The following is a 23,980-nucleotide window of genomic DNA, read 5'->3' as shown; positions in this document are numbered from 1 at the left end:
TGCAGAGGAAAGATGTAGATTTTACAGTGGATGTCAGCAGCATTTAAGTGACAATATGCAGCCTAGGAGAGTAAAATTAAAAAACGGAGGGCAGAGATGAGCCTGAGCTAGCCCGTGGCCTTCCTCTGACCTGGGTCCGTATTGTCTACTGTTTTCTCTTCCATTTCTGATTCCTTCTTCTGTTGTTGTTTATTTGTTTGCTTTTTCAAGACAAGGTTTCTCTGTGTAGTCCTGGCTGTCCTGGAACTCACTCTGTAGACCAGGCTGGCCTTGAACTGAGAGATCTGCCTACCTCTGCCTCCTGAGTGCTGGGACTAAAGGCGTGCTCTACTATGCCTGGCTTCAGTTTTCTTTTTTTTTTTCTTTCTTTCAGAAATTATAATTTTTAAAAATTTTATGCTGGGCACTGGTGGTGCATGCCTTTAATCCCAGCACTTGGGAGGCAGAAGCAGGCGGATTTCTGAGTTCGAGGCCAGCCTGGTCTACAGAGTGAGTTCCAAGGACAGCCAGGACTACACAGAGAAACCCTGTCTCGAAAAACCCAAAAAAAAAATTATGTATATGAATGTTTCGATTACATGTATATTTATATACCATGTATGTAACTGCTGCCTGTGGAGACCAGAAGAAGCCATTAGATTCCCTAGGACTGAGGTTACAGACAGTTGTGAGCTGTCATGTGGGTGCTGGACTAGAACCTAGATCTTCTACACAAACAGCCCATGCTCTTAATGCTGAGCCGTCTCTCCAGTCCTGCTTTGCTTTTCAATCAGTTGAGAACAGCATCTAAAGAACCGACTGCTTCATGGCATGAAGAGTTACGTTACTTTGGGATTTCAGTGTCTCCACCCTCCAGCTTTGCTGCGAGACAGTTGTAGTGTGACTTAGTCACATTTGTGCTACAGCAGCAATGTGGAGTGACAGCAAGGGAATGAATGAATGAATGAATGAACGAATGAGTTATCTACAAGCTTAAAATATTTACCCCCTGGCCCTTATAGAAAGGACATTGCCGACCGGTATGGTAGGATGAGCGCATTTTGCCTAGAATTTTTGAAGAAAATGTTTGATCACGGTTGTGAGTTTTCTAGGTAACACAAGCCTTAATCTCTTAAGCACAAAATGATTAGCTAAAAAAATACAGCAGGGCTGAGGAGTAGCTCAGCGGTAGACTGTTTCCCTAGCATGCTTGGGTTCATTGCTCAGTACTACACACAAAAAAATTATTAGACATATTTCAAAACTGTGGGGTTTTGTTGGTGGTGGTGGTTTAAAAACAAGCTTCGCTCACTTGATCTTTCTCATATAAGACTCTAGAGAGGTCCTGGGGATATAGCTCAGTCGGTAGAGTACTTGCCCAGGCTCTTAGAAAATATACGTGAAGGGATCAGAAATAGATACATGTTCTTGGCTTCATAGTGAGTTCAAGGTCAACCTGGGATGCAGGAGAAACAAAACAACAGCAGCAACAAAAATAAATGTGAATCATAAGCCCTGTGCACAGGGACTCTGATGGGCTTTCAGATGATGGTCAATGAATTCCTGATAGAGAGATTTGATGAACGAAGGATGATCTTTTCAGAGGTCAGGGGTCAATTGGCTATATGTCTTGGAGATAGCATCATAAATGTCCTTGGTGAAGTCACCCAGTTGTCAGTGTAGCCCTGCCAAAGTGGTAAAACCAGCAATCAGCATCAGCTTCTTAGACACAGAAGAGGATGAGGAGAAGCAGCCCAGAGGTCTGCCATCTATCATAGGATGGGATAGAACCTAATGACCTTGTCATCTTAGCAGCCTGTCTGCACAGGATCAGTGGAGGTCTTGACCAAGGTAGAGTATTTAATATCTAGACCACCATGACCACTTTAGTTTCCAGTGGTGACTAAGTCTTGAACCTAGTTTAATGGCCAGTATGAGTTTGCTTCCACTCCAGCCTCATCTTCAAACCTCACCCTTGAGGGGTACCCACCGGAAAAAACCAATAATGTTTAGACTCCCTGATGAACAGCGAGAAAAGACTGGTTCCCACCAGGGACTTGTTCTTTACATTCTTGGGACTAAGGATCCCAGCTTGGCGATGGGAATCCATTCCTTGTCTTCACCCTTGCCTTCATGATCCCTGTGGCCTGTCCCCAGGCTGCTACCACAGTCCAGGGAAGCAACCATGGTCCCCTGAGGCCAGTGCTGAAACATCTGTGACATTTCAAGAGTAGGTCCCAGGAGCATCTGCTGTTGTTTTCTCAGGAAAGAAGAGAACTGTTTGTTTTTTTTCTTTTTTTGTTAACAAAATGTGCAGAATATTGTATCTGTTTGTATTTCTATTTTAGCCTTTGTACTGGGACTCTTTTCAGAGGAACATCTAGCGTTGATCCAGACCTGCTGGTGTTGAGCTTCACGGTTTCCAAGTCCTTCCACAGCTAGTAATTTCCCTGTCTTTGTAAAGACTTAAGGTGTTGGTCTTACAAAGTAGCAAGATGGGCTTTAGAAGGAGACATGGAAGCCAGACACAAGTGTAATCTTAGGTCTCAGGAGGCTGAGTCAGGAAGATTGCTGAGTTTAAAGACAGCCTGGGTTACATAGGAGAATTCAAAACTGGCGTTGGCTCATATAAGCAGAGCTGAAACCGTGGTGGTTATTTGAAATACAAATGATCTCAAGTGAATTTGAAATCGAACCTGTTTTATTCTTGGGCCTGTTGCTCACAATAGGTCCCTATTGGCCAGTATCACAATCCTGTATGGCTATGAGAATGTTTGTTGTGATGGTATGCAAGAGTTAATAAACACTTCCAAAGAGACCAAAGCTGCCTGAGTTTAATGCATAAGTAGTGCATAGTAAACTCATCATCTAGGGGACCAAGTACGAACGCCTCTGTCTCTGTCTCTCTCTCTCTCTCTCTCTCCCTCTCTCTCTCTCTCTCTCTCTGTGTGTGTGTGTTTGCACTTTGATTTTAAAATCTATTAATTATCTGATAAAATGTTGAAAGCTTATGAACTGCTTCAATATAAGGTCCCTGGTTCCCCATGGTGTTAGACACTAATATGGCGGTTGAGCTGCTTGCTTTGCAGAAGAGGTGGTGAAGATTATCATTTCCCCCTCCTCCGGTGTCAACACACCTTGGCCGGGTGGTAGTTGCATCTGCCAGTTTACTGCCTTGCCTTCCTGCCTCCGCCATCACCATGCTCTCTCACACCCCTGTGCTCAGGAGAGCTCAGGCCTACCCATAATTCCTGATTACTGTTATGCTCGCAGGATAATTTTTCTCTTACTTTCTGACCTTTTCAGTGGAAGATTTAGAAGTTGCTGGACAGATGCAGCTGAAGCCTTCTATGCAGAACAGGATAGAGTGATCTTGAACAAGGTCATGCAGGATTTAACCCGTGCCCGGGTAGAGTCTGGCTGGGAAGTGTGCTTGTGCTGTACAGTAACGGTAGAGCAGCCATGATCAAAACCAATTAACTCTACCCTTCAGAGTAACCAGCAAGGAGAGAGAGGGCTCCTACCAGAGAAATGATGGTAACTGAGCAATGTAAACTACTGTGATGTAGCATGGGAATGTACCGAGTAACAATACTGTGCTGTACATATGCAATACTATGTTAGTTAGTAAATAAACATTACCTTGGTCCTATAGCCAAGGACCACACCCAGAGTCCCAATCCTGTTCTGCCTTCCTTAAAGTCCCCATAAGATTAATGAGAAGTCCTTTTGGTTCCACCTCAGGCTATGATTGCTCAGTTCTTTGTTGGTGGGTGGGCCCAATCAAGTGCACTGTTCATTTAGCCTTCTTCTGTGTCTTTGTGACCATAAAGGTTTTCCTGAGGCACAGAGAGGCAGGATACAAAATGTTCACTTGAGGACAGCTTTTAGTAGTTATATCCAACTAGAGTGAACAGAGCAGGAATAATGTCCTTGTTGGAAGTTAATAGCTCTGCTCTCCCAATCATTTGCTAGAAGGGAGAAAAAAAATGCCTGCTCGGTTACCACGGAGACCAGGCAAAACAAACCCATTCCTTAGGCTAGCCAATAAAAAGATATCACAGATTCCTCTCAGTCCATCAGAGCTAGGGCAGGCATGCCAGGGCAAACTGCAGAAATGGCTGCTGAGGTATAGTTTTGGTTTGGCGCACAGGGCCAGGGAGTTTATCATGGCTTTAAACCATAAATCATGGGGCAACACCCCAGCTTCAACTCTACCTCCACCCCCAAATTCTTGTATTCACTTTACTTTGGCATCCTCCAGCACTCCCTGTGTAAGATCAGGTTGAGACAAAGGAAAGGAATAAAACTGGAACCTCTAACGTCCCCTTTGCCATTAGCCACAGCCTAGCCAATGCTATATTTTACATAAAGGAATAAAGCTGTCAGAATGGTCTATTCAGGTATTCCCTTTAAATAGCTTTGTGTGTGCGTGTGCGTGTGTGTGTGTTTGCTTGAGATGAGCTTTCTCTATGCAGCCCAACTGTCCTTGAACGTTCTATGTAAACCAGGTTGGTCTCAAACTCACAGGGATCTGCCTGCCTCTGCCTCTTGATTCGTTTTTCTGAGAAAGGATCTCATTTGTAGCCTGGGCTAAGCCTAGAGCTTGGAATTTACAATCTTTCTGTCTCAGCCTTGCAAGGGCTGTGGTTACAGGTTTGTACTGCCACACCCTGTTAAGAGTAAGGTGTGAGTTGTGGGGATTAATTAGCCCAATTAAAAGCCTTCAGGTAAATGTTTTCTTTTACATTATTAAGAACAGAAATCAAGCCGGGCACTGGTGACGAACACTTTTAGTCCCATATGGATTTATCACATTATGGTTAGTGTGTATTTCTCGTCATAACCACATTGAGTACCTTCTAGAAGACAGGAAGGCTTATTCAGTTCCTTAATCTTCTAACCCAAGTCTTTAATCACAATACTAGGGAGTCAGAGGCAGGTGGATCTCTGAGTTCAAAGCCAGCCTGATCTACAGAGTGAGTTACAGGACGGCTCAGGCTATACAGAGAAACCCTGTCTGAAAAAATAGAAGAACAGAAATCAAAGTATCGGTTCCTTAGCAGGATCAGAAATACAGGCTAGGGCTTGAGAGATAGCTCAGCCGTTAAGAGCACTGACTGCTCTTCCGAAGGCCATGAGTTCAAATCCCAACAAACACATGGTGGCTCACAACCATCTGTAATGGGATCTGATGCCCTCTTCTGGTGTGTCAAGGACAGTGTGCTCATATACATTGAATAAATAAATACAGGAGTTTATTAAAATAGTAAAAAAGAAATACAGGTTATTTTTTTTCAAAAGAGGAGAAAGGGTAACAAAGGCAACACTTTCTGAATTCACACTCATCCAGTGGCCAGCTTCCTTCTAAGGTGTGCGATTCTAAGAAATCTCATCTAATCAGTCAGACAACCTTGTGAAATAGGAGTTGCAGTTAGGCATTTTTATCTGCCATCTCTTAGAGGGAGGACCTGTTGTTTTCAGAGGCAGGAAACTTCTCCCTGGTCTGTGTTGGAGCTTAGGAGTTAGAGAGGAGTCTGGGACCAGAGGAGTTAGAGAGGATGTGGGCCCAGTGGTCTGTTGAGAGGTGGAGGGAGGAAGACCATCCTAGGTTTCCTCAACTGTAAATCAAAGAAATTATGTTTGATGATCTCAGAGGTTCCTGTCTGTCAGCATTGCAAATCTTTCTTGACCATTCCAGATCAATCTTGATGGGTCATGGGTAGCTATTGGTGTACAGTGAATGGTGAAGGGCACAAAAACGGGGTCAGGGAGGAAGGAGACATGATGGCTGCTGCTTTAGGCACCCAGCATTTTCCTGACTGGAGCAGATGCCGAAGTCCTCAGATGCATTCTGCTTAGAAACCTATCCATGGGACCAGCCTTGGTTAGCCCTTTACCCCCAGACCTCCGCATTCCCCATGAGCTGTCTGGCCACGGGGTGCACAGGTAAGCTAAGAGAATTCCAAGCCTTGTAACCAGACCTGCTCTTCCTGGTTTCCCTGAGTCACAATGACTGATACTTCCAGGAATTTTACAAAGGCACAGAAACATTTGTTCTTTCTTCAGAGACCCGGAAGTGGAAGAGTTGGGTGTGTGGGAAAGGGACTAGAGAATCCCAGAAGTTTTATAAAATGACCACCTATTTGATGGCATCCTGGCGTTAAAGGAGATTCGGTACCTAGGTGTTCAAATACTGCAAATAGTTCTGTGTTGACATTTCTAGACATCTGAAGCTCTGTGTGAAACGGAAACCAATGGCTATCACATTTCGACGTAGCACGCAAACACAGGTGTGTTTACTCCCTTACGTGTCCTCAGCTCGTACCCTCTAGTATGAGAAATCACCTTTTCCAGGTGTCCCACGGTTTGATTCTTAGTTCCCTCGTCTCATAGTCTGAGTAGGCACAACACATCTGAATGATGTGATCCAGCATACCTCACCGCAAAGTACTTGTTTTTTCCTTACCCTTTCTGCTGATTATCTATTTAGACGTGTTGCAATGTCCTTTTCCCGTATCTGTGTCTCTGCCCAGGGGTTGAGATAACACTGAAATGAAAAAAAACAAAAAAACAAAAAAACAATAAGAAAGAAGAGAAACACCGAGGAGCTGTCGCCCAATACTCTCCCCAAAGCGGGGACAGAAAACAGAGCCACCTCTTCTAGAAGACAAGGGGTGTATGCGAGAGAAAAGAGCAGCGTAGAAGGACCGAGAGGAGGTGGGTGGGGCTGATGCTTGAGATAACCGGTTCCAGGTCCTGTCACTCAGTTCCCGAAGGCAGCCTGCTGGAGGCACCTCTAGCTTTTCGTGTGCAAACGAAGAGGTTTCCCCCAGCTGGGCGGGGCTGATCTCCTGCCGGTAGGGATTCGGCTCCTAGAGGTTTCAAGCTTCAGATGCGAGTGTGTATAGGGAAAAGCTGCTCAACTCCACTGGGTCACCGGAGGATGGTCCAGACTCAGAAGCACTGAAGACCCACGCCTTGAGAACTGGGGATCGCGAGCCCGCATCTGTGCGGGAAAAGCCGGCGAATCTGGAGGAGTCAGGTCCGCCTCTCGCGCCTGGGTTTTCAGAACTCTGGTCACGTCTCCGTCTCCAGTGATAATTCTTCCCGCCTGGAACTGAAAATAATGAAACTACGCATGAAAGTTTTCGCTTTCATTGCGCTCGGCGTGGTGATTTTTGTGTGTCTTTATAACAGCCAGCTAATCCTCCCCAGCCTTTACCAGCCGCTCAACAACTCCAGCGAAAGAACGTCTGTCATCGCCTGTGATTACGGCTTGCAAGATCATTCGGTCTTCGTGACGCGGAACACATCGCCACATCCTTTAGAAAAAATCTCCTGCCCTCGGTACCAGATCCAGAGCCACTATATTACCAGTCCCCTGTCCGAAGAAGAAGCTGCCTTTCCCCTGGCCTACATCATGGTGATCCACAAAGACTTCAACACCTTTGAAAGGCTCTTTAGGGCCATTTACATGCCCCAGAATGTTTACTGTGTGCACGTGGATAGTAAGGCAACAGAGACCTTCAAAGAAGCAGTGAGTCAGTTAGTAAACTGTTTCCCCAATGCCTTCCTGGCCTCTAGGATGGAGCTGGTGGTTTATGGTGGCTTCTCCCGGCTCCAGGCTGACGTGAACTGCATGAAAGACCTGGTGGCCTCCAAGGTCCGCTGGAAATATGTCATCAACACCTGCGGGCAAGACTTTCCTTTGAAAACCAACAAAGAAATAGTTAACTATCTGAAAAGATTTAAGGGGAAAAACATCACTCCGGGGGTGCTGCCTCCTTGGCAGGCAATTGTACGGACTAAATACGTACACCGAGAACGTAAAGGCAGAAGCGGATACTTTATGCAAACAACAAATATTTTGAAGAGTCCACCTCCACACCACCTGGTCATCTACTTTGGCACAGCCTACGTGGCCCTCACCTGGGACTTTGTCAACTTTATCCTGAATAACAAAACGGCCACTGATCTCTTAGAGTGGTCTAAAGATACCTATAGCCCTGATGAACACTTTTGGGTGACACTCAATAGAATTCCAGGTCAGTGCCAAACAGTCATTGACAGTTCTTCTTTAAATTGCATACTCATTCTTTGTTTTTAGGTTGCAAATGTGTGTGGAGGTCAGGACAGCTTGTGGGAATGCTTCTCTTCTTCCACCACATTGGTCTGTCAGGCTGGGTGACAAGAACATTTACTTCCCATTCATCTCAATAGACCCGTTGCTCAAAACTCTTACTGAGTTCTGAGAACTGATTCATTTAAATTACTTGAAAAAAAAAATGTTTAGGTCCTTGAAAATGATGAGTATGGATGCTTTTACTGACAGTTTTGTGCTACCTCCACCCACTGTGGTCTTATAAATATCCAAGAAGCAGTGACCCGAGGGATATCTCAGGATCTGGACAAGCTGTCGTATTAAACAGGCGGTGTTGAGAGAAGTTGCTGAGCAAATTTAATGCAACATTGTGGGAGGGGCCATTTTCTAGCACCTTGGAAATCTCTTTGGATGTTCACAAAGGCAACACTCTGATTCACTTTGCTACTCAGGTCTCCCTTAATCTCTGTTGAACAAACCTAGCCCTGAGATTGTGTTGCCTAGGGAAGTGGGTAACGGGAGTGGAGACACACACACAGCGAGTGCTTGTGGCTGGACACGCCCCAATAGAATCCTCTACTTTCTCAGGTTACTGTAATTTCTTATTAGCAATTCCTGTTTACAGTCTTGTGCTTTTACCTAGGGGAAAGTCCTTTTGATGGTTTATGGTAACTTGGAAATGAGGCCAGTGTATGCCTGGCTGCAAGCAGGAGATAGTGACAAACTCCCTCCTTGATTCAAACCTGGGCTGCCTTTCTTTCTTTTTTTTTTTCATGAAATGGTGATGTTTAATGAGAACTCCCTACCCCTCCCTTCCATGTATACACATCTATAAAAAATTCAAATACAGCAAGTTACCATTGAGTCAGACTAGAAGGGACTGACAGGACATTAAATACTGAGGGAAGGAAAGAGCCAATGGAGGATCGTACAAAACAGGGGCAGAGGTGGAGGGACTGAAAAGTGTGGGCACAGGGGGGAGGGGGATGGCTGCCCCCCCCCCCCCCGTGTCAGGAGCTTATAATCTGATGGTGGCAACAGAGACCCTGGGACAGACAGGAGGCTGGGGCAGGAGGAGAAAACTGTGGATATGGGGTGGGGGCTCCCCTCAGGTCCCCTAAGGGCTCCTGGGAGTCGCTGGTGTTGGAGGGTCCAGCTGGGCTGCCTTTCAAAATCAAAAGTTGAGTGAACTTCGGTGGGAATGTCCCAGTAAACGGGTTAACAGGATTGCACCAGGTGGCTTGTGGGTGTCAATTCTACGTAAGGGTGGGCCCTATGCTTGCCATTCTGGACTAGTTTCTGGCACTTTCGGAGTAGCAGCCTTGCCTTTGGCACACTTTTGAGTGCTGTTAGAGACTACCTTCATATCTGAAAGTGGACTCAAAGCAGTTAGACATGTTTAGATCTCTGATAATTCAGCATTCCTAATAGCTGAACTAGAAGAGTAATCACAGAACTCTCCTTAGAGGCAGAAAGTGGACAGGCCTGGTAGCTGGGGACAGATACATAGACTGTCCCATGAGAGTTTACTTCAGAGATGTCACAAAGATCACAAAGATTTCAGGTCACAAAAGTTCCTAGGAGGAGAAGGAGGAGTAAGTGACATTCATTATGGTGCCTTAGTAACTCTGTTCCACCCATTCTTTTCTTTTTTTTTTAAAAAGAAAACTGTATTGTGTGTCTGCTTATGATGTATGTGTGGGGGCCCACGTATGGAGGTCAGAGGACAGCTTTGTGGAGTTCCTTCCAGGGACTGAACTCTAATCACTAGGCTTGTGTTATCAGGCAGCAAGCACCTATACCTGCTGAGCTGTCTTGCTAATCCAGCCAGTTTGTGTTTGGAACACATGGAAATATTCTGCACATGGCCTCTGGTGGTGTTTTCCTTGTATGGTTTGTACCAGACGTTAGGTTCTGTCTTCCTTATCTCCGTGTGCTCAAGAATGGAGCCTTGGTCCCAGGTTAAGCTGGAATCTGGCCCTAGATTGAAGTAGCCTGAAGTTTCAACTATTTCTGTTGCTGCAAGAAAAAGAAGGAATAATAATCCTTTCTTCTTTGCTGCATATCAGAAAGACATCTACCAGATAGGACAAAGGATTAGGGGAAGTGAGGAGGGTGAGGAAGTAAGCTGATAGACCTGGAAAAAAAGGATAGCAAGGGTGTGTGTGTGTGTCTGTGTGTGTGTGTTGGAAGACAGCAAACACATGAAGTTGTCAGATGTCAGGGTCACTGTGTCATAGGTATCCTTTTTGGAATTATGTATCACCACCCCCTACAGACTACTGTGCCAGTTTCCTTGTGTTCCCTCCTTTACCTGCTGAGCGGTCTCCCTGGCCTGAGCTAGATGGAGTCCATGTTTTCAGACACCACCAGTTTCTTTAGTTCTTCATTGTGCCAAGCACTGTTCTATGTGCTAAGGGTGTAGCTAGAAGCCAAAAGACACAACTCTATAGTATCAAAAAGTCTGCAGAGCTGACAGATGAACAGTATTAGTGGGTTTGTTATGAAGCTAATTCCATTTCCACTTCAACCCCTCAGGTTGTTTTGCTTTGATTTTTGTTGTTGTTGTTGTTGGGGGGGGGAGCTTAGGATTTGTTTGTTGTTGTTTTTTAATATCAGCTTTCTATTTTTAAAATATTGGGCTGGAGAGATGGCTCCGTGGTTAAAAGCACACTGGCTGCTCTTTCAGAGGTCATGAGGTCAATTCCCAGCATTCATATGATGGCTCACAACCATCAATTACTGTAGTTTCATGGGATCAGATGTCCTCTTCTAGGGTGTAAATAGATGTACATATAGACAATATCCATATACATAAAATAAATGAGTCTTTAAAAATACATTTTTATAGTTGGCTTTAAAAAATAAGAGGGGCTGTTAGTGTATCTTAGGGACCAGAGTGCATGGACATTAAACACAAAGCCTGAGGTTCAATTCTCAACACATAAAACTTAAGAAACACAAATGAAAACTATTCAAAGGTTTGGCATTGTGAACATTATGTTCCGTCAGCTACTGGACATGGTGCTACCTTGCAGTTCCCTCCACAGGTATTTAGTTGTGTTTTTTTTTTTTTTCTTGACTAATGCAAAAACCAAAACCAGAAAAATAGTCCTTGTTTCTGGGGGATGGGGTAAGGGGACAACATAGGAAATGTAAATAAAACATCCAATAAAAATAAAAATAAATAAATAAATAAAATAAAAAAAAGAAAAAAAATAGTCCTTGTTTCCTTAGGCCCCATGTTGTCTTTTGGGAAGAAAATTCTACATAATGTAATCATTATTTAAATAGGTGGTAGGCACACTTGTGGGGAGCTATTTTGAATTCAAAAGCCAATTACTTATTTTAAAGCCTTTTAAAATCTGGGAGGCTTGGTGACAGGGGAACTTATTTATCCTAGTGTGCAATGGTAGTGGGTGTGAAATGTGGTCGGGCGGCCTTGTGAATACCTTCTGTCCCTGCTTAAGGCTCTTCTGTAGTTTCCTGTCATCTTCAGGATCATGACCTTCACAGTAGCTTGACCTCCACCCCTAAGCCCCACTCTTCTTCCTACCCCTATCTCTTCATAAAATGACTCAAACCTGATGCTCCAACAACTACTAGACCGTAGGAGGCTTCTTTGACATTTCAACAGCTCCTCACCTCCACTTCCTCAGCACTGAAGCACCTACGAGCAAGAAACGTGACAACCATCTGTCTCTGTGTTCCCTGTCACTGCTGCACACCGAACACTGAGACTTGTCACTGTGCTCACAGAAAGTTCAGAGGCGATAGAGTTTCAGGAAGGTCAGTTCCAGATGAGACGAACATAAAACCGAGTCCAAGGGGATACATTTTCGTATGGAAGAGGTGATAACGAAACATCAGTTGGTGATAAGTTCTAATCAGACAAACAAATGGTATCTGTCAATGAGGCAGGGAGAGGGAGGCACACTTAGTAAGCGCCAGAGTTCCAGACTGAATGCAGAGGAGACAGGGGATTTGTTAGAAAATGTGATTCTCAGGGGCCATCCTAGGACCGTGGCACAGTTTGCATCTGCAGGGCATCAGCAGGCCACGCAATTGACGCCGCCACCGAGTTTCAGCATCACAAAAACTACACTGAATTTCTCCCACACCCGGCTGTGTCAACCCCACTGATACCACCATTCTAGGCTACTCCATGGTTCATGTAGTGCCTGCTCTTGGTTTAATTTGAAAATGCTCTGTAATGCTGGCTTAGGAAAGAAACCAAGACTATGAAAGGTTAAGAAAAAGACTGTGCCCAAACATTAAATTAGTGTTTAAAAGAAAATTAAAACATCCCTGAAGGTGTAGCACTCAATAGCATAAACAGTGAATGTGCTCTCTGCAGAAAGGTTACAGAAACCTTTAAGAGGGGGTGGCTGGATCAGTCCTAGTCCTTCTCAGAATGTGTTCTGTATTCTCTGTGCATCCGCACAGATTTAGAAAGTAGTTTCTAGAAGCTCAGAAGATGCAATCGCGCATGTCCACTGTCTTCATGGCTGAGAATTATAACACCCATGGGCTGGGAGAGAGACTTTAATCAGAAACTCCAAACACTCAGTTCTTCTTTGTTTGTTTGTTTGTTTTGTGTATAGACTATCATTGCCTTCTCAATGTGGAAGTAAAGTCAATACAGATAACTTAATGTGGAAGTAAAGTCAATACAGTTAAAGGAGAGATTTCATAAAATGTACTTCCATGAGTGTCTATCTATTGAATATTTTCAACATATTTTTTTCTGCATAGCTAGATAATATCATGGGCATCAGCAGGCCACACAATTGACACCCTTTATGTAATTTATGTAATAAAAGGAGAACATGATTTCAAAATATGGCACTGGTGATGTGGATCCCGTTTGGCTTGTTCTTCTTCTTTGTTAAGAGGCTGTAGACCTCTTTGGCCACAAATCCGGGTTAGGCTCATGAGTCTTGTGAAGGAAGATTTGTATCTGCAGTGTTCCCAGGACTTCCATAGCCTAGCCTCGAGCATCTAACACCATCAAAATGCTGAGTGTCTGATAAAACAGGCCCTTGATAAGTCACAGCATCTTTGGATAATCAAACTGTGTTGACAACTTGGCTGTTCATAGACTCATTGTAATTGTTCCAGCCTTGGGCTCCAATAAAAAATGTGACTACAACTCCTTTAGTGGAGAGCCTGTGCCCAAGCATTTGTGACCTCTACCCACACTGAAGGAAATAATTATGAAGTGCTTCTCCTAATTGGTGTTTAATTTCAAATCTCCAGAACATTTTTATAAGATAAGAACATTCAGAAACTGGGCATGGTGATACACACCTGTAATCTCAGAGGAGGAGGCTCTGGGAAGATCTGGAGTTCAAGACTAGCTCAGGGTTCAGAGTGAGATCTCATCTACAAAATGGATTAAAGTATATGTGAATATTTAATTAATATACAAACTCAGCTATAATTGGGAAACATCTGCAGAACTGAATTTAACATTAATTCAATCCCAGTAGAAAAGGCTGATACAGTTGCTACCTTAGAACTGGCAACATTGTGTTATTTCTTTGTTTTGTTTTGTTTCTTCGAGACAGGGTTTCTCTGTACAGCCCTGGCTGTAGACCAGGTCTACACTCTGTATACCAGGCTGGCCTCGAACTCAGAAATCCGCCTCCCTCTGCCTCCAAATGCTGGGATTAAAGGCGTGCACCACCACTGCCCGGCAACATTGTGTTATTTCTAATTCAGCCACACATCTGTCATTCTCTAACAATTGTCTAACACAGATCTTTCTGGAAGCAGAAGGGGGTCTTTTTTTTTTTCAACAATACCAACAAAAAAAATATAGTTGCATTTCAATAATTCCTTAGAATGATACAATTTTGATTGTATACCAAAGCCACATATAGTTGATATTGGTACGTTTCAGTGTATACACCAATCAGTATAACTTGCTCTCTGAATTCTCTCTCTCCCAAGAGGCAGGGGGAGTGTAAGTTTAAGGCCCATATCAATATCTCGTCTCAAACATAAATTGGGGCGACCCATTTTGATGACTTCTCCTTGCCCTAGGGAGAACTTTTATAGATTGGTTCTCTTCAATGCTACTTCTTAATAAAACCTTGCTTGCCTTTCAAAAGCTGGATTAAAATATATCTATTTTATTAAGTATAATTTCATTATTGTTGGATAAGAGAGGGTAAGAGAGTGTGTGTGTCATCAGAATAGGAGGAGGGACAATTTGGGGGAAGGGAAGGGATGAGCAAGTGTAGAGTGAAGGGGGGAGGGGCAAAGTAAGGAAAGGATAAAGACATGTACAGATGAAAATGCCACCGTTCCCTGTCTATGCCATCCCTCCACTTGATGCCCTGTCTTCCTACTGGAGATGCACTCTGCAGTTCCTTCTCCCCAATGCCTGGCATTCCATCTAAGGCCCCTCCCTTTGAGTCCTGAGCGCCTCCCACCTCCCACTCCAGAGGTTGCCTGTTTCCATTCTTTCTGCTGGCCCTCAGGCTTCATTCCTGTTCCCTCACCCCAATACCTGATCCTGTTCCCCTTTTCTTCTCCCTATCTGACATTCTATTATTTTTTTTATTCTGTTATCTGTTATTTGGCATTCTAACTAAAATTAAAATTTAAAAAAAGATATGTAAATATCTATAAAGAGGTTTGGAAGGCTGTATGGCATATTTACCTGAGGTATATGTGTTTAATTAATAGTCCAGTGAGATGACTCAAGGGGTAAAAGCACTTGCTCCAAGGCTGTTGACCTGAATTTGACCCCCAGGACACAGGTGATGGGAGAGCCAACTCCTAGAAGCTGTCTTCTGACCTCCATATGTGAACTGTGACATATTTACACATTCTCTCTCTCTCTCTCTCTCTCTCTCTCTCTCTCTCTCTCTCTCTCTCTCTCTCGTGTGCACGCATGTGTGAGCACTCTCTGTCTCTCACACACAAAATAAATAAATAAGTAAATAAATAAATAAATAAATAAATGCAGTAAAAATAGATCAGTAAATATTAACATACCTTTTATAGTTCTACTAAGGGTTTCTTTGAATCATGAGATTAAAGAAAACATTTTTTTTTTCCAGCCAAGTGGGAAAAAGAGAGTTTTGGAACCAGAAAAACATGTTTTAAATCCCTCTTTCCAGTGTTTGCTAAATGATACTAGCCTAAGATTCTGTTTAGATGTAGGGTGACTCCTTTGTGGTGGTTGGGTTACAACACTCAGTTACTAAGAAGTGCATACAGTCTGGGGGTCAACCAACCTCAGAACTCCCACAGACCCCTTACAACATTGATGTCTGGGTTCCTGTTTCAGCAGCCTCAGGATCTGGACATTTCCAGTGAGTACTATGGAGTTCCTTCTCTGGGACACAGTGAGAACAACTGGGCCACATGATCCTTCACAGACATGGGCACATCTGGGTTTGTAGCAGCTTTTGTTCCTCTCCAGTAAAAGATTGGGAAAACGGCAGCCATGAGTGAGAAGGAAAGCAGGTTTTTTAAAGGAAAAGCTCCTGACTGCAGGTGCCACACTTTACAGCAGGCATGTGTAAGGAAGCAGTTGTTGAGTGGTACATTGGCAGACTTTACGACAGGCTTGTACAAGTGACTGATGTGGATGCTACTGATATTCAAGAGGTGGTGTATGAATGTGATGGTGAGTTTAGTTCTGTCTCTGGTTGCACGGGGATCTTGCCTTCACTATCTGAGTTTGATCCCAGAACCCACAGTGTATATGTATGTAAGGAGAGAACAAACCTCTGAAAGTTGTCATCTGCCATCCTACGCTCTCAGTAGCTCTAGAGCAGCCATCCACACATACCCACACACAGCATAAACAAACAAACAAACAAATGTTTATAAAAGAATCTTCTAAAAGAACTAACAGTGGGCACACAGTATCTACTAACACGCAAATAAAGAAAGCCTGAAAATGACCTAAGATCCCTAGATTCTGAAGACATTGAAAAACATCAATTTTAGTTTTTTGTTTTTACTACCAAAGAATGCGTGTGCCACGGCTTACCCACAGTAAAATTGGCTGTAGATATCGCCAAAGGAAAACAGAGCAGAGATCCAGGCAAATTCTTTTGACTGCTTTGACTTCCATGAATCTTATTGACGTGAACTTTAAGATTCTTAGAAGCCTGTTGAGTTGATACCACACAGCAGTGCCTTAGTCACTAGAACAGTGTGTCCATGCCAGCCCAAAGAACGGCAGCGGTATCTTGGGGTTCCTTCTGAAATTGTACTGCATAAAAGGAACAGGAACTGGAGGTAACTGACAGCTTTATTTTCTTTAGTTTCAGGAAAAAAAAAGTGTTTGTGTAGAGAATAACAGTCACTCGGAACAGGAAATTTACACAGCTTGGACCGGTATGACTGTTTAGGTTCAGACTTGGAGGCTACAGTCTACCATGGTGGGAAAAGCACAGTAGTAGGAGCCTGAGGCAGCTTTGCATCCATCCCCAGTCAGGGAGAAAAGAGCCAACAAGTGCTTCGGCTCAACTCACTTCCTATTTATTTATTTAAAATTTCAGATTATAATATTACAACATTTCTTCCTTCTATTTCCTTTCTCTAAATACTCCTGCGTGTGCCCTCCCCACTCCCCTTCAAATTTGTGATCTCTTGTTTCACTAATTGTGTGTGAGCATGTGTACACACATGTATATTTCTAAATATAACCTACTTAGTCTGTATAACGGTATGTATGTTTTCAGGGCTGACCTTTGATACTGGAACTCAGTTGGTGTACTCTTTCCAGTAGCATACCACTAATTCTGCCCCCAGCAGAAATTGCCTGTAGTTCTTTGTATATGGTTGAAGCTTCGTGGGGGGTTGGTTTCCTGTCTAGTTTGTTGTGTTCCTTAGTATCAACCTTGTTTTGGTGGTTATGCTGGTGAGACTTCATGGGTATAGCTTTTGGAGTTACAAGGAGACACAATCTCAAAGCAAACTCTCTGATCCTCTGGCTCTTAGAATCTTTTCACCCTCTTTCACAGTGTTCCTCAAGTATCATAGATACTTGAGAAGTATCGTAGATGCATTTGTTTGGACTGGACTCCCAACTCTGCTTTTTGATTGGTTGTTGTCTTAGTTTGGGTTTTATTGCTATGAAGAGACACCAATACCAAGGCAACTCTTCCAAAGAAAAGCATTTAACCGGCCTGGCTCACAGTTTTGGCTGTTCAGTCCATTATCATCATGGCAGGAGGAAGCGTGGCAGTGTTCAGGCAGACATGGTGCTAGAGGACTGGAGAGTTCTACATCTTGGTCCAAAGGCAGCCAGGAGAAGAGTCCCTTTCCACACTGAGCTAAGCTTCAGCACAGGACCTCAAAGCCCATGCCCACCATGACACATTTCCTTCAACAAGGGCACACGGCCTAACAGTGCTACTTCCCGTGGGCCAAGCATATTCAAACCACCACAGTTGTGGTTTCCAGTAGTGTTTTCCCTGTGATTTTCTGTCTGTTGCAAAAAGAAGTTTCTGTGTTGAGGCATAAGAACAAATGTTTATAGATGGCTGTTAGGGATTATTCTGGTTTAACAGATAAGTGGTTGTAGATTCCCCTCCAGTAACTATGACTTCAGTGGAACTGAGCAGTTGGCTAGGTTTCCAGTACCAGGCACAGGTTCCCTCTCGTTGAACAGGTCTTAAGACCAATTAAAGAGTTGTTGATTAACGCCCAGTTATGTGTATCACTGACACTCTTTAGGTTAGCATGTCATGCTGGTCACTGTTGTGGCTCAGAGATGTCATAGCTAAGGAGAACTGTTGGCTGCTTCCTTCCTTTGGAAGTTTGCATCATGCCTTCTGGTACCATGAGAACTGATCTTCAATGGGGAGGAATTCAGGTCACTTCCAGCTCAGGAGCCTTTAGGCCCTGTGTCTGAAGTGTGTGGAGTGTGCAGCCAACAACTCAAAAGAGGGCTTCTCATGTCTGGTGTTGGAGTTTTTATTATGTGGTTTTTGCATCTTGGAGGGAACACTTTTGGTTTGTTTGTTTGTTTGTTTGTTATTATTACTGTTATTGTTGGTTTTAAATAGTTAATAGTATGATTCCTTGTGGCTTTTTCAAACATCCTGATTGTTATATAACCTCCCTCCCTCCTTCTGTATTTATCTCTCTCTCCCTAGAGAGCATGTCCTCTTCCTATTTTCCCATCAGGCATCTTGTGTCCTGTTATTGCTCCTTACCCTCTCCCACCTTCCTCTGTGTGTATCTCCCTCCCCCTCCCTAAGGAGCCCCCCTTTTCCCGTGTTCTTGGTTGCATTGATTGTACTGTGCTATTCCCCCTGAGATTTCTCCCCCTACCCCTGTAATGGTCCCATTTTACTTTCCTGATTTCTGTAATTCCCACAGGCTATGATGTACTCACAGCTGAAGGTTTGAAGCTAAGAGCTTCCAGTGAGAGAGAACACTCAACGTTTGTCTTGTTGTGCCTGGGTTACTTCACTCATTATAGTCTCATTTTCTCTCTTTTATATAATTCAGGATCCCAGCCAGTGAGGCTATCTCCCAGATGATTATAGGTCTCAGTAAATGGACAACTGAAACACTGTAATTGTGTGTGTGTGTGTGTGTGTGTGTGTGTGTGTGTGTAAAACCAAAGCACTAACTCACTGTATGGCTATAAGATTATAAGATTATCAGTTATATTTTTTAGTAGCAGTAGAAGATTCAGCATAAAGAAGTAAATTTTCTAAAAAAAGATATCCCTAAATGTCACACTGCCCTTAGTCCCATTCTCTTTCCCAGCACTCCAAGAATGTGGAAGCCAAGAGAGTGGGAATCTTAAGAGAATTCTGACTCCTAACTCATATAGAGCTATGCTTGAAGATTGAGATTTTAAAGAGGAGAAGAGGGAGAAGGATGAGGAGCAGAAGAAGAAAAAAAGGAGAAGGAGAAGAAGAACAAGAACAACAACAACTCAGTGATTAATGTATTCCCTAAATGTTTAAGTTGGTGAAAATATTTACACTTTTCAACCAATTGTTATGATAGGATTTACAAGAAGACAGTGTGGAATACTCCTTTGAAAAGAGAAAGTTACTCATTTCTGACAATCCTGTTCAACTCACAGATTTCTCATATATGTTAGGAAATTACAGCATGTTGATGGTTACTGAGTTTTGCTGTTGAGCCTGTAATTATTAGTGTCTGCCGTACTGTGATGTGCAGTAAGGTTCCACAGTTGTCCTGGTAGGAAGCTACAGGTGACGTATTACTTTTGAGGAATCCGAACACCACAAATCGGAAGGCTGTGTCTGGGCCAGCAAAACCCTGTAAGGAATGATTGTGGACTGGGCTCTGTGACGCTAGCTTGAGAGGCCTGTTAGCAAGATTCAGTACTTTTCCTGGGGTGTCTCTGTCCTTGCAGTTGGTGTGGAGGAAAGAATATGGACTTTGGAGTGGGACAGGACTTTGGAGTCCTAGCCCTGCCACTTAAGAGCCTGTCTGACACTGGACAAACCACACAACTTGTGTAGACACAACATACAAGAATGTGTGGAGCCAGGCATGGTGTCCTGTGGCTGTAATCTAAACACTCAGGAGGCTAGAACAGGATTGTGAGTTAGAGGCCACCCTTGGATATGAAGAGAGGAGGAGGTGTGCAGCGGGGAGGAGGGAGGAGGGAGGAAGTTTAGAAGGTGTTTAGAGATTTTGTAGGAATTGTTGGAATTCAACTTCATCCTCGTAAAGTGTGTCTGAGATATGTCTGGAGGAAAAGCACTGGGGCGACATGTTCATATTTCTTTTTATAAATGTTTGTAGAAAGACTGGGAGAATCAGCAGGTGGCTGGAAGAGACATAGAAGACAGTCAGGATGGGAACAGCAGCTTGTAATTTTTTTATTTACTGACCCTCCCTCCCTCCTTCTCTCCTTCCTTCCTTCCTTCCTTCTTCCTTCCTTTTTCTTTATCTATTTTTTCTATTTTGCAACACTGACAATTGAACCTCAGCCTATGCATGCTCTCACTGAGCTACAGCTCATACCTAGCACTCCTTTGAATTGTATGGATGTGTGTGTGCGTGTGTGTGTGTGAGCGCGTGCGCGCGCGCATGTTTCCCTGTGTACATAGGTGTGAGTCCACATGTGTATTTGTATGTATGGAAGCCATGAGTTGATACTGAGGGTCTGGTCTCTAACTCTATCATCTTCATCTTATTTTTTAAACAATATTTTACTAGTTCTTTTAAAATTTAATTAATATATAAAATATATTTCGATCTAATGCACTGCACCACGTCTCTCCAATTCTTGTCACTCTCCACTTCATGTCCTTTTTACATCATCCCCATCCTCCTCCTCTCCCTTGTCTTCATCATCATCTTAGTTGGGTTTCTATTGCTGTGATAAAACACCACGACCAAAAGCAACTTAAGGAGGAAAGGGTTTATTTGGCTTGCAGGTCATAGTCCTTGTCAGGGGAAGCCAAGGCAGGAACTTGGAAGCAGGAAATCAAGCGGAGACAATGAAGGAGGAACGGTTCTTACAGCCTTGCTCCCTGTGGCTTGCTCAGCCAGCTTGTTTGTTTGCTTGCTTGCTTTTCTTTCTTTTTTGTTGTTTTTTGTTTGTTTGTTTGTCTGTTTTGTTTTGGTTTTCGAGACAGGGTTTCTCTGTGTATCCCTGGCTGTCCTGGAACTTACTCTGTAGACCAGGCTGGCCTCGAACTCAGAAATCCGCCTGCCTCTGCCTCTCAAGTGCTGGGATTAAAGATGTGTGCCACCACTGCCCGGCACAGCCTGCTTTCTTACATAGCCCAGGACCATCTGCCCAAGGGGTGGAACTTCCTCTGGTGAGCTGGGCCTTCCCTCATCAATCATTAATACAGGAAAGGACCTACAGACTTGCCTACAGGTAATCTGATGGAGGCATTCTCTCAGTTGAGTTTCCTCTGCATGGATAATGTTAATTTATATTGAGTTGACCAAAAAAAAAAAAAAATCAAACATCAAAAAAAACTAGGGCACTCACTGTGTCCAGTTAGTAGAGACCAAATGTGAACGGGTGTGAGGGCATCTGGCTGGGGGCATGGGCAACTTACCAAAAAAAACTGACCCCTCCAGCTCCCCACAGCCATCAACTGCAGGTAGCTCTTGAGTAGAGACTTGGAACCCCAGAAATCTTATCTCAGCCATGTTGGACTTTTAACTGGTTTGATCTTGTGCAGGCAACCCTTGCTACTGTGAGTTGATAGTCTACCTTGTTTTTTGAGACAGAGATTCTCACTGAACCTGGAGCTCGCCAAGACGAAGTGCACAGCGAGCTCTAAAAATCCCCGTTTTCACCTCTCCAGCATGAGGATTATTGACTACCGCCATGGTGCCTGAGCTTTTACATGGATGCTGGGCATCTGGACATAGACCCTCTGTTAGACTTTGGTATGAAGCTTAGAACAGACAACACCAGAACAAACGGTTGGGGTTGGGGGAGAAGGGTTATTCAGGAGATAGGGCAAAGGTGGGGGGAGAGAAATGGGAGAAGATGGTGGAGAGAGAGGAGAGAAGTGGAGGCCGGCCGTGACCACATGGAAAGAGGGGGAAGGGAAGGGGGAAGAGACTAGCGGACAGAGAGAAGCTAGAGGCAAGAGAGCAAGAGAGAGAGGAGGAGGCAAGCAGCCCCTTTTATAGTGGTCACGCCTACCTGGCTATTGCCAGGTAACTGTGTGGAGAAGCATAACTGGGTGTTGCCAGATAACTGTGGAGGTGGAGTTTAGACAGAATACTAACACCCTCTGCTTGAGCAACGAGCATTTTAGTAACCCAGCCACGCCATAGCCTCCATCTTTTGACTATGGAAGCATTTACTTACTTCACTGCACAGCTGAGAACAGTAAACAACTTAACAACAGCAAAGGATTATAAACCACGGATGAATATGATTGTTTTAAACAGCATATGCTGTTGAATGTGAAGCAACTTGCTCTTTCATTTTTAAACAATTTCTATACATGAAAATTCCTTGCAGAGCCTGTTGACTATATTTGGTTGGTTGGTTTGGCTTTTCTTTTTTTTTTCTTTTTTTTTTTTTTAGATGGAGTCTTGCTTTGTAGTCTACACTAGCATGAAAAACTGGGCTTGAATTCCCAGCAACCGCCCGCCCCCTTTCTGTCTCAGTGCAACCGTGTTTTGAAGAATTGCATCTACCTCTACAACCAAGAACAATTCTGACAGTCCAAAAATTCTCTGGGCCACTTGTCGTGAGCTGGCCCTCCCCTGTATGCCACTACTATGCTTTTACCTTTTCCAGATGTTGTAAAAAGGGAACTCAAAGAAGTCAGCCTTGGTGGTGCAGATCTGTAATCTCAGCACTTGCAAGCACAAACCGGCATATGGTGGATTCCTTTCAAGGTCAGCTACCTAGTGAGACATTGTTTCAAAGAAACAAAGCAAATAGCAGAAATAACTGTAGGCAATGTAGCCATCAGGACCTGGAAAGACAGCTTCTTATTCTTCACTTTCCGTTTTAGTTTGGTTTGGTTGTTTGTTTTGAGACAGGGTTTCTCTGTCCTGTAACTCACTCTATAGACTAGGCTGGTCTTAACTCAGATCCAACTGCTTCTGCCTCCCTAGTGCTCCAATTAAAGGCAAATACCACTACCACCTACCTTACTTTTCTTAAATTAAAAAAAAATCCCTCTAAATATTTGTTGGTGAGCGTGATTTCCAGCAGCCTCTCTGGCAGTTTTAATATCTGTGAAATATCTGTGAAGTATTTTTTTTTGAGACACTTCCCCCATAAGTCATCTCCATAAATGGTGAAACAGTTTGGTATCTCATTTGAAAAAGTAAGGACCAAGGATATATAGCTCAATGGTAGAATGCTGACAGGCTGTGGAAGGCCTCAGTTTCAATCTGTTGGGATAGTACGCTAAAATAGTTGCTCTAACTGTTAAAGTTGGTGTATCTTTGTTAGCGTCATATTTTAGTGTTGGTGTTTCCTAATAAATAGGGAGTCCATGAAATTCACAGAAAGAGTAACAAAACCCCTCTGTTCCACATCGATCCCAGACACATGGCCATTATTAAGATGCCCAATATGGTGCTTTCAACCAGTCCGATCAGTCAAGAGCACCCTAATGTTGTAAGGTAGCATAGCACCTCAGTAAGGATCCTTATCAAAACGTATAGGTGGCGCATGTGTCTTGTTTTTGTTGTTTTCCTGTTGGTTGAATATCTTAGTGGTTGCTCTTGAGCCGACAATAGCAGTCACTCAGAGTCCCTAATGTGCTGGAATCACTGGAGCTCAAAGGAAACCCCCAGCGTTGTAAGTATGATGTAAGGGCTTATCAGGTCCTGGTCAGTAGCGAGAGAAGCAAAGGCAATGACCAAATGAACAGCATTTCTGTAAAGGTTCACAGTTTGTTTTATAGATTATGTAAATATTAGATTCCTGACCCCTCTGCAACTTCTTACTGTAGTATTGTTGTAGGATATTCACCAGAGAAGACGGCTCAGACAGGGGTTTCAGCCAATAGAAAGTCTTTATTAGCTGACAGCTGCTATACTGTACAGCACTGAGACTTTCTCAAGATGGGCTTATAAGCACAGAAGCCGTGTTCTGGGTTGACATACTCCAGTTAACAAGAGCAGTTCGCCAGAAGCAGAACTACAGAAGCCAAAAAGCAAGGTTAGTACATTTAGAGACTTTTCCAGGGCTATGGAAAAGGTCTTTGTTTTCATTTTGGCTGATGGTGCTGTGTGCTAAGTTTTATAGCTTGAATGGTACCTCAATCATGGAGTCAGTTGTGTTAAGTAAGGCCTAGGGCCCTGTTACAGATTTATATATGGGAACTATACACATCAGAATTGAATAGATCGTGAATTGTCTGCTTCTGTTTGATGGTGGATCTCAGCTCTGGCTGGTTCTATAGCCAAGGATGGCCCATGCTCTACTGG

General features: G+C 43.6%; 1 protein-coding gene across 2 annotated transcripts in view; it reads left to right on the top strand.

Annotated features, from left to right (window-relative positions):
- The window catches only part of Gcnt2 (glucosaminyl (N-acetyl) transferase 2 (I blood group)), a 66,329-nt gene that overhangs the window by 21,742 nt on the left and 20,607 nt on the right, over nucleotides 1-23,980 (top strand). The window contains exon 1 of one of the 2 annotated variants that reach the window (XM_028763197.1): nucleotides 6,772-8,027. The exons of the other annotated variant lie outside the window; for it this stretch is intronic. Within the exon in view, the coding sequence (XP_028619030.1) occupies nucleotides 7,109-8,027 (919 nt within the window). The 5' untranslated portion in view covers nucleotides 6,772-7,108. Of the gene's footprint in view, nucleotides 1-6,771; nucleotides 8,028-23,980 lie in introns of those variants that run through there. 2 annotated transcript variants of the gene reach the window in all.

Source organism: Grammomys surdaster, unplaced genomic scaffold (assembly GCF_004785775.1).
Source record: "Grammomys surdaster isolate TR1022 unplaced genomic scaffold, NIH_TR_1.0 137, whole genome shotgun sequence".
Taxonomy (NCBI): Eukaryota; Metazoa; Chordata; class Mammalia; order Rodentia; family Muridae; genus Grammomys; species Grammomys surdaster.
The sequence above is the reverse complement of the archived record's forward strand: the minus strand, read 5'-3'. Positions and strand labels throughout refer to the sequence as shown.